This window comes from Eschrichtius robustus, chromosome 2, assembly GCF_028021215.1.
Source record: "Eschrichtius robustus isolate mEscRob2 chromosome 2, mEscRob2.pri, whole genome shotgun sequence".
Classification (NCBI taxonomy): Eukaryota; Metazoa; Chordata; class Mammalia; order Artiodactyla; family Eschrichtiidae; genus Eschrichtius; species Eschrichtius robustus.
The window spans coordinates 127,193,335-127,203,294 of NC_090825.1; the positions used below are offsets into that span (position 1 = coordinate 127,193,335).

At 42.8% G+C, this 9,960-nt stretch overlaps 1 protein-coding gene across 1 annotated transcript; it reads left to right on the forward strand.

Annotated features, from left to right (window-relative positions):
- The first annotated feature begins 5,647 nt into the window (after nt 1-5,647).
- Nucleotides 5,648-6,954, forward strand: SMIM3 (small integral membrane protein 3). The gene has a single exon (XM_068536225.1). It carries the CDS (start codon nt 5,654-5,656, stop codon nt 5,834-5,836), a length of 183 nt encoding a protein of 60 aa, XP_068392326.1. The 5' UTR covers nt 5,648-5,653; the 3' UTR covers nt 5,837-6,954.
- Nucleotides 6,955-9,960: the final 3,006 nt, after the last annotated feature.

The window sequence follows — 9,960 nt, forward strand, 5'->3', positions numbered from 1 at the left end:
CTCTCTCAGATTTAGTTTCCACATCTGTAAAATAATATATCCTGCACAGGATTACTGTGAAGTTTAAATAAATTAATGTATGGGACAAGGCCTAGCACAGTCCTTAGCAGTTGGTATTTGTTAAACAAATGCTGGCTTGTGTAATTCTGTGTTTAAGGGGAGGGATACTTCTTTGTGCTCCTTGGAATTAAAAGAGTCATGTCTTTTGAGTAAATAATAGTAACTCCTAAGAGAGTATCATGTATATAGCAAGTACTTAACAAGTGAATGAATGAATGAACACCCTATAAACAGAGTTACTGGTCCTGAGAGTGCTCAGCCAAAAACTATACAGTGCTCTGTCAGAGCGGTGAAAGTTACTTGTTGCAGAGTGAGTCTCATAATTGAAAAGAAGGTAGATAGCACAGATTAGTCACTTTGAATTTGGTTATTCTATAACTCCTGACTTATAGGAAATTTTAGTTTATGAAATGTATATTTTTGTGTTGGCACTAGAAAATTTGCCATATGATAGAACTGACTGGAAGGATTCTTTTTTTTTTTTTTTTTTGTAAAAGAACTTTCAGTTACTTTAGAAAAATGGTCCCAAAAGTAAAATTTGATGTTTCTGAAGCAGGCAGCAGGGAACCTCCGCTTTCCTTCCTAGACTGGACCAAACACACTACTTGATAGATGGGATGAATTTCCCACTTTTGGAGAAGGTACAATGTTTTCCTCCTTTGGAGGAACTACTATTTTTTTCTTTTCTTTTTTTTTCCCCCCCTTACACTTAGTCTTATTAATGGATACAAAATAGTCATTTTGGGATTCTTAACTTTTCCATAGCTTAAACTTGTGGTCTAAAGTGGAACCATGATGTCTCCAGGTCACAGGGCAGGTGGTGTAGGGCCTAGATGGTGTCAGTGGCTGATGGAGCTAGTGGCTCCTTTGTTTGTCAGCTCAGGGTGACTTTAACATAGTTTCTTAGACAAACATATCGAACATATGTTAAAGTTTATTATTTATTAACGAGGTAAATAGATAAAGTATACCAGTTTGAAGTAACAAGAATTTAGGCCTGACTGCTGTTTTACCTTCCACGGTCATAAAAACATTATATTTTTATCAATGATAAGGTTAAATTTGTGACATGAATGGCTTGTGCCATATTCCAACTTGACGTATTCATCAGAAATCACAAGTAATATATCTGTAAAGCAAACAATAAGCTTATTGATCTATAGTTATTCATTAGATGTACCAAGAAACAGAGTTTTATGCCCTCACAAGGAACCAGTCACCCAGATGCCAGATAGAGCCCTCACAAGGAGCCAGTCATCCAGATGCCAGATAGAGGTCAAACAGAAGTCAGCGAGTCCTGCTTTTTCTCAAGCCTATTTTTCCAGCATGCCATTAATGGTGCTGAACATATGGTTTGTGTAGTTCTCATTTGGGGGAAAATTTCTTTTCTTTCACCGTGGGGAAGGGTGGAAGTTCCTGGAACCTCTGTTACATGGGAGGGAATAGCTCATCAGAGAACACGCTGGAGGACTGAGAGGGCTGAAACAGGGAGAGGGAGCTCCCTGTGCCCTCTGACTCCTGGCCACGTGTATGGCCAGCCTTAGAGCCCTGAAGGGCCCTTGGAGAACATCACAGCTTGTGGCTTTCAATCTGTCTTCTGAGGAGCCCAAGGGGTCAAGGAGCAGCTGAATAGCTGTGCTGTACCAAGTAAGCAGGCTGTGCTAAGTGGGGACGCCAAAAAAATGACTGGGAAAAGCTATGTTCTCAGATCTTTTCAGTTAGAAGAAAAAAATTACGTTTTTTTTTAAAAAATTATTAGCACCTTTAATTATTATTTATTTATTTATTTATTTATTTATTTATTTGGCTGTGTTGGGTCTTCGTCTCTGTGCGAGGGCTTCCTCTAGCTGCAGCAAGCGGGGGCCACTCTTCATCGCGGTGCGCGGGCCTCTCACTATCGCGGCCTGTCTTGTTGCAGAGCACAGGCTCCAGACGCGCAGGCTCAGTAGTTGTGGCTCACGGGCCTAGTTGCTCCGCGGCATGTGGGATCTTCCCAGACCAGGGCTCGAACCCGTGTCCCCTGCATTAGCAGGCAGATTCTCAACCACTGCGCCACCAGGGAAGCCCGAAAAAAATTACTTTAATTTCATTATAACATGTACATTTTGGTGTTATGGTTTAGTATTGCTTTGAGTTTGAATTATATATGTGAAGGGGGTGGGCACCCTAATCTCTAGTGCTTAGGGCCTCTAAGGACATTTATTCAGCTCTGCTTACTGGATAGGACCCCAAACCCCTCTCGCTGAGCACTCCCCAGCAGTCTAGAGGAGCTCCAATTTTATCTGTTTTTGTGACTGGGTTTTAAACAATTTCATGTGTGAAAAAGTAATAGTGTTACAGTCTGGAATACAGGTTACAGACAAAGTTTCATTTATTCATCGATTTGTTCTGTTTTGTTTTAATTAGAGCCAGTGATCTGATCAGATTTATGTCTTTGAGTGATCATTCTGGAAGGGGGTGGGCTGGAAGGTGGGGGAAGACCTTTAAAGGGCTTCAGTTTTGCCACCTGTGAAACAAGGCTAGTTCTAGCTTCAGTGGTTTTTGGTTGTGGATGAGCCCTGAAGCCTGAGTTCCCGTAAATGACAGGTTTTCCTTATGAAAATCAGCCAGGGAGATTATGTGTTCCTGGCATTTGGAGTTACAGAGACTGTTTGATGTTAATGGATTTACCGGAAAGGGCTTTTGTGGGGTTCTTTTGGCCCAAGGCAAGCTAGCTATTGATGTAATCAGGAGACCACAACGAATGATTTCCCCCACCCCTGTCCCTCTTTAACAGTGTGCGTCTCCTGTGACTCACGCTTCTGTGCCTTAGACCTTGGAGAAAGTGACCATGTTTCTGAGGCTGAGGCAGGGCCAGCCTGTGCCTCTTCCTCCAGGGCAGGCCCCCTGCCTTATAATCCTGTGGCCCTGAGAGCCTCGCTGGAGGCTTCTCCTCCATCCTAGAACATGCCCGCATCTGACTTAGACTGGCTACAGAGCACGGAGGAATCAGTTCCCAAATCGTGGAGCTAGGAAGAGTGGTAGAGGCCTTAGAGATCAGGGGTTCCCAAAGCTGGCTGCACATTCAAATCACCTGGGAAATGGGGGTGGGGGAGGCCCCTCTGGAGTCTAATTCAGTAAGTCTGTAATGGGACCTCGAAGCAACGTTTTTTAAACTGTCCTTAGGCGGTTCTCACTTAGCACGGTATATGGCATTTGGTGACCACTAATCTAGTCTCATACTTTAATTTTATTTGGCTTGAAAATTGTATGTGTATATATTTAGTCTTTTTTAATAAAGAAAAAACAACAACAAAAAAGCCCATTTCTCCATCAACCGGTTGACTTGAAAATAATTAAAAGTAAGACATGCTCATGTTTATAAAACTCAACAGTATAAAAAAAAATGAAGAATGAAAAGCAGGAACTTTTCCCACTCCTAGTCCAACTCCCAAAGGTAATCACTATTAACATTTTCTTCGGATTCTGCTTATAAATGATTTTACTTTTATATATCCTCACCTATCTATCTACTTAATTCTACAAAATCTGAACCAAAGAAATTATCCTATACACATTATCCTGCACTTTATTTTTTTCCCCACTTAGGACTATTTTAGAGCTCACTACAGATCATCATTCTTTTTAATAATAACTATTAAATAAGTTAATATTTGTAACACACTTGGAACAGTGAATGGTGTGTAGCAAGCACTGTATATTTGTTAAATAAATGAATGAAAATTGCTGCCTGGTATTCCATTATATGGATATACTCTACTATTTATGGATACTTCTGTTGTGTTGGTTGCTATAGCAGACAGTGCAGAAAAAAACACCCTAGTATGCATATCTTGGAGACTGTACCTTGGGTATGGTAATCAGTAAACTTACTTAATGCAGCCACAGTGGGCATGGAGCCAAAGGCATTAAAAAGGAAAAGCTATTGATTTAGGTAAAAGCAGGAAATAGGACTGGAATTGGGGATTTTGCCTGGGACCTTGAATCACAGAATTATAAATCTTTGATCTAGAAGGAACTGTAGGAGATTGTTTATTCCGGCCTTGTGACTTCTGGGCAGGGAACATATTGCACCTGTGGTTCCCAGGTTGTGCGCTGAGCCCTGGGGAGCCGCAGTGAACTCATTGGAAAAGTGTGTGTCTGGGAGCTGTGGGATCTTTAAAATGTTTGACAGGAATATTGATATTTGACAACTCTCAGACATTGTGCAAACTACTAGTTCAAGATAGTTTACAGTCTAACATTAATCATACTACATTCCTTTTGGTGATGCTATATTTTGTGATGCTGAGTTTTTGGCAGTTGCCATGATACTGCAAGCACTGCACACAAATGAGTGTGGAATGGGAAGTGAGCACGGCATCGTCCCATCTGACTCCAAAGTTTGAAAAGTTGTGCAATGCCTCACAGTTGCACACATGCCGTAAGTAACTGGCTAAGAGTGAAATACAAATTTTTTCTTTCAACTTCTGTGTATTATTTTTTCAAACAGCTACTCATTTGTTAGGACATAAATGTTTATTAAATTGAACCTACCTACGTAATAAATGGAACTGCTAGGTATTTCTTTTGGCCTGGAGTGCTGTGAGAAAATTACTGAAGGCGCTGTGAATCGAAAAAGTTTGGGAACAACTGATTGACATCTTTATCCATCAGAACTCTTTTAACTGCAAGTGAGAGAAACCAAACTGACACTGGCTTTAGCAAAACTAGAGGATTATTCGCTCATATATCTGGGCCGTCCGAGGTTGCAGATGGTGTCAGACTGGCTGGGTTCAGGTACTCAAATGAGGTCGTCGGGACTCCACTTCTCTTTCCATCTCTAGGACATGCTGTCACATGTGGGCAAGATAGCCCCATGCCCATCCTTTCCAGACTCACATCCTTCAGTTTAGCAATCCCAGCAGAAAGAATCATCTTTCCCAATAGTTTGTGAATAAAAGCCCTGGGAGGACTTTGGTTGACCTAGCCTGGGTCACTTGCCTATTCCTGAATTGAGGCTATGGAGATTTGTAATGGCCAAGCCTAGGTCACATGTGCTTCCCTGTGCTCAGGTGTGTGCCCTAACTAAACCACACAGAAAAGGTAGGTTCTCCAGAAAAGAGGAGGATCTGTTACCAGGAGAAGGGGAGAAGGGGTGCAGGACCAAAAACAATGAATTTCCCATTTTACAGATGAGGGAACAGACGGGTGGTATGATAGTTTAATAGTTAAACATGAAGACTCTGGAGTCCCACCCACCTGGCTTTGCTTCCTTGGGCAAATTAACTACATCTACATCTTTTAAGGCTTTAGAGTCTTCATCTCCAAAATGGAAATAACTGAAGATAAAGGCCAAGAAATAAAAAAGCATGACAATAATAGTCCCTACTGCAAAGGGTTGGTGGTTGAAGTGAGGACTAAGTGAGTTAATACACGTAAAGTGCTTAGCATAGGGCCTGGCACATAGGAAGCCCACAGTAAATGAGGCCGTTACTATTATTGATCAGGCAACATTAACGAGTACACAGCAGCTGGTAAGTGACCTACCTTCTGACTCCTGGGGTACAAAACGGTGAATTCCTCTTTCCCGTCTGTTGCAGAGTGAAGCAGCATGGATGCCGTCAGCCAGGTCCCCATGGAAGTCGTGCTCCCCAAGCACATCCTGGACATCTGGGTCATTGTCCTCATCATCCTGGCCACCATTGTCATCATGACCTCCTTGTTGCTGTGCCCGGCCACTGCGGTCATCATCTATCGCATGCGGACTCATCCTGTCCTCAATGGGGCCGTCTGAGCACCTCCCAAGAGGGGCAGGTGAGGGATGAGGACAGCGTCCCTGCCCCCAGCTTCTCCCCCTTTCTCAGAAGAGCCGCAGGAGGGACTTTGGAGCGTGGACTCTGGAGCTCGCTATGTGAGGAGATCCGAGTTCTGGTTTTGATTCTGCCACTGGCCAGTGGTGTGAGTTCGGTCAAGGGACCTAATTCTATGAGTTTCAGGTTCCTTATTTTCCAAATGGGGATCGTGATTCCTGCCCGTCCTACCTCATGGGGTTGTGAGAACCAATGACCTAGTGGAGGTTAAAGCTGTTGGTGAGTAGATACACAGGTGTTACTGCTGAACGCTGAGAAGCTTTGACGAACCAAAGACCCTAGCTGCTGATGAGGGCCTTCAAGGTGGTGAGGGAGATACTGGAGCAGAGCAGTCTTTCCCAGTGCCCCTAAGGTGAAGGCAAGAAAAGGCACCCTGTCATCATTCCAAGGGACCAACAGCATGTGGCTCAACGTTATTTTCTTTGAGGTGCCACTCCCTTGAGTTGTCTAATTTGGGAGGGAATTGAGCATGGCACGGGGAGGGAGATGGGTGGATCTTCCCGGGACACCAGAATCTGCAGTTTGGAGGGGCTCTGACATTTCTTGGCAATGCCAAGGGAGCTGGGGTGATGGGCTTCTTTCTGCATTAGCGTCCCATAGCTTTGACGCTCAAGCAGTGTTGGCAGATGCAGGGTGGCTGAGTTCCCTGGCCAGCTTTCAGGATACCCAGCGCCCGCCCCGTCCCCTGTGTGCCCTCCGCCCCAGCCCCTGCTGTTATTAGGTCCACCGCATAACGTGTACTCCCTTCATCCCCTCCCACCAGCACTGCAACCATTCCAAGGTACGAGATGTTCCCAGCACCTTTGGAACTAACTCAAACAATGATGTTTATTTTAAACGCTACAATTTATATTTATATGTATAGAGAGATTTCTGGACCGCTCAAGCTCTTTGACCAAAATCAGGAGCATCTGGGGATTTGTTAAATTATGTAAGAAGATAGCACAGATTATCGGGATATTATTGTGTGAAAATGATGCTTTTATGTTGATCTGATTTCATTGATGTACATAACTAATTTCCAATAAAGTGCTAGAATGAGCATGTCTGAAGTCTTTCTTTAAAGAGCACCTATTAAACTCAGTAAGAGGATTCCACTGAACTTATGGTCTTAGGGACAGATTGAATATAGGAATAGAAAGGGAAAGAGGACAATCAAATCAACTTCAGTAAGTGGGTCTAGCTTCGGTAAGTGGGTGAATAGTTATGCAGTTTACACAGACATAGAATGCAGGAGGGAGAACAGATTTTGGAAGTAAGATGACTTTAGTATTTAGTATCGGGTTTAACATGTTGAGTTTGAGGTGCTTGTGATATTCAGGTGGGTACTTTCAGGATGCAGTTGGAAACCTGGGCAAGATTTTATAGCTGGGATTATGTTTGGGGGCATTATCTGCATAATTAGACTGGGAGGAGTGAGGTGCTAATGCAGAACTGGGAGAATGCTAAAGAGGAGTGGAAGGGGAAGAGGGGGGAAAAGACAAAGCAAGGAGACGGAAAAGGTCATGTGATGTGAACTGATTATGAGAGGGATGCAGTCGTACTCTGTGAGCGAAGGAAGGATGGGGGGTTAGGAATTGGAGACAGTGGGAACAGACAATTCTTTCCAGGAATAGAATGTAGTATAGAGGTAAGAGAGGAAGGTTTCGGAGAAAATGGTCAAGGGGGGATAGATATATGTGACGAGATTCTGATTGGTTTGCTCAGCATCTATTCCAATTTTTTTTTTCTAATATGCCTTCCTGGGTGGCAGAGGCTAGAAAGTGAAAAACTATACTGAACGTGAAAAACTCCCATTTTCCTAACTAAACTTTAGCCAGAGATTCATGTGTGATTTAGAGTTAGCTAATTGGATGGGTGCATTGGAAGCTGAGTTTGGAATCTAGTTGGGTTGGGAGAGATACTGCCAGGTGTGAGGCATTCATGGTGCTGATGTGAATCCAATAAGAATCAGTAGACTGGGAACTGCTGGGTGTGCGGCCAAGGCCGTGTGTGCTGCCCAGTCTTTCTGAGTCAGATTCCTGGTCTGTAAGGCAGAGTGTATCAGAATTAAATGAGAAAATCCTTCCAAGGCTCTAGGGTGTCTGAACGTGAGACTTTCAGGCAGTCCACCAGATGGTGATACGGCTCTTTTTTCACATGGAACAGTCAGCTCTCAGAAGTTTCCAGAGTCAATTCCCTCACATTCCTAGCAGCTCAAGAGGTTATTTTACAGTTCTGGTTTCAGAGACTCTGGAGGTACCAGAGGGACCATCCAGTCCAACCTCCCCTGTAATGAAGGAATCCCCTTATTAACCCTGGGGTTGCCAGTTGTTGCCTAATTGGTATTTCCCTGTGTGGCCCTAGACCACCTGCCTCAGGTTCACCCAGGAGCATTTGCTTATACACGCAGCTTCCAGGGCTCCGCTTCACACTTACTGGGAGTCCCTGGCAGAGGGTTCTTGAGTGTCTGCTTTGTAAAAACAAGCTCTATGGGTGATCAGTGAACAGGTCAAAATTGGAGAACCAAGTGCCAGGGGAAAGGAGTCCTCTTCTTGCTGAAACGACCCCTTGATAGCTGTTCTGCTAGAATTCTTCCTTTAGTGAGAGAGAGGTGGGGACCCAGGGGCACCAGCTCGGCCCTCTTGGGGCCACCCTGAAGAGATCAACTTCCTTTCCTGTGACAATGTCTGAACAATTTGAAGATAGCGATCATGACTTACCTCATCTTCTCTAAGTGAAAGATTCACACTTTGCATTAGGCATTGGCTGTCATCCTCCCTCCCTCCCTTTCCGGGAGACAGTATAGCCAGAGATTAAGAGCAAGGGCCTGAAGAATCTTGGCTTTGCTATTCACTAGCTTTATGATTGTGGGCAAGTAACATAGACTCTTTGAGCCTCAATTTCCTCACCTGTAAGACAGATGTAAAATTATACTTACATCACAGAATTGTTACGAGTATTAAATGAGGTCTCACAAATGCAAGGTGAAAAGGTAAAATACAGCAAATAATCAATGTGATCTATATTAATGAGTCTCAGTTTCTCGAGCCTGTCTGATGGTCATGACAGTTACTTCTGAGTGTGGGGAGGATTAAATGACATAATGTAAGTAAAGGATTGGGCCAGTGTCTGACTCATAGGAGTCTCTCAATAATGGTAACTATAAGGTAGCCAATAATGTAAAAACACTAAAGGCCTATAATCCTAATGGGGTGGGATTTTAAAAATCACTAGTTAAAGCAGTGAGTTGAGCAGAACTTCCCCACTGGCACCCTGTAGGATTGGCACTAAATTCACAAACGTCCTTAGAACTAATATAAAAATTGTACTTCTTCTCCCTTCAGGAATTATTTCATAACTAACTCACAATTAATAAAATACAAAGTTTTCAAGTTTTAATTCTTCACAGAAATTGCCTTCTAAACTTTTAAGAGTGCAAAAAAACATTTAAAATCTTTAAGATAAAACTTTAATCAGGTCTCTACATAATTCTTGCTAAAGAGTAAGAATGGAAAAAGGATTGTGAGATGAAATGATGATAAGAATAAAATTGCCTTTGAAACCCTTAATCCCAAAAGTTGAAGTAGCAACTTTTAAATTGTCCAAATCACACAAATAATTTAATTGAGGTGTTTGGAAGGCTCTTCAATTCCCATAAAGATTTACATGCTAGAAAAAAAGTTTCTGTGTTAGCAGGTCTCTAACATTTTTTATCAAAATCATAAAAATTATTGTATGTATTTAAATTTGGACAGCTACCATTATACAGTGAATTGTTTACATGCACAAACTTCTGAGTCAAGCGGACTGAATTCCCATCTGGCTCCGCCAGTGTGTTCTTGAAAGTAGCTGTCTTGGAGTCTCACTGCCCTCATTAGTAAAAGGGAAGGTTGTGTTGATCTCTGCAGGGCCACTGGAAGAATTAAGTCAGGCTCTGTACCTAAAATATTTACAGAGAGCAGGGCCTGTGTAAATACTCAATGCTTATGTTACCTAAAAACAAAGGAAGATTGTTACCTCTATCGTAGAGAATATAGATACAAGTGGGGCAGTTCTGCTGGATTGG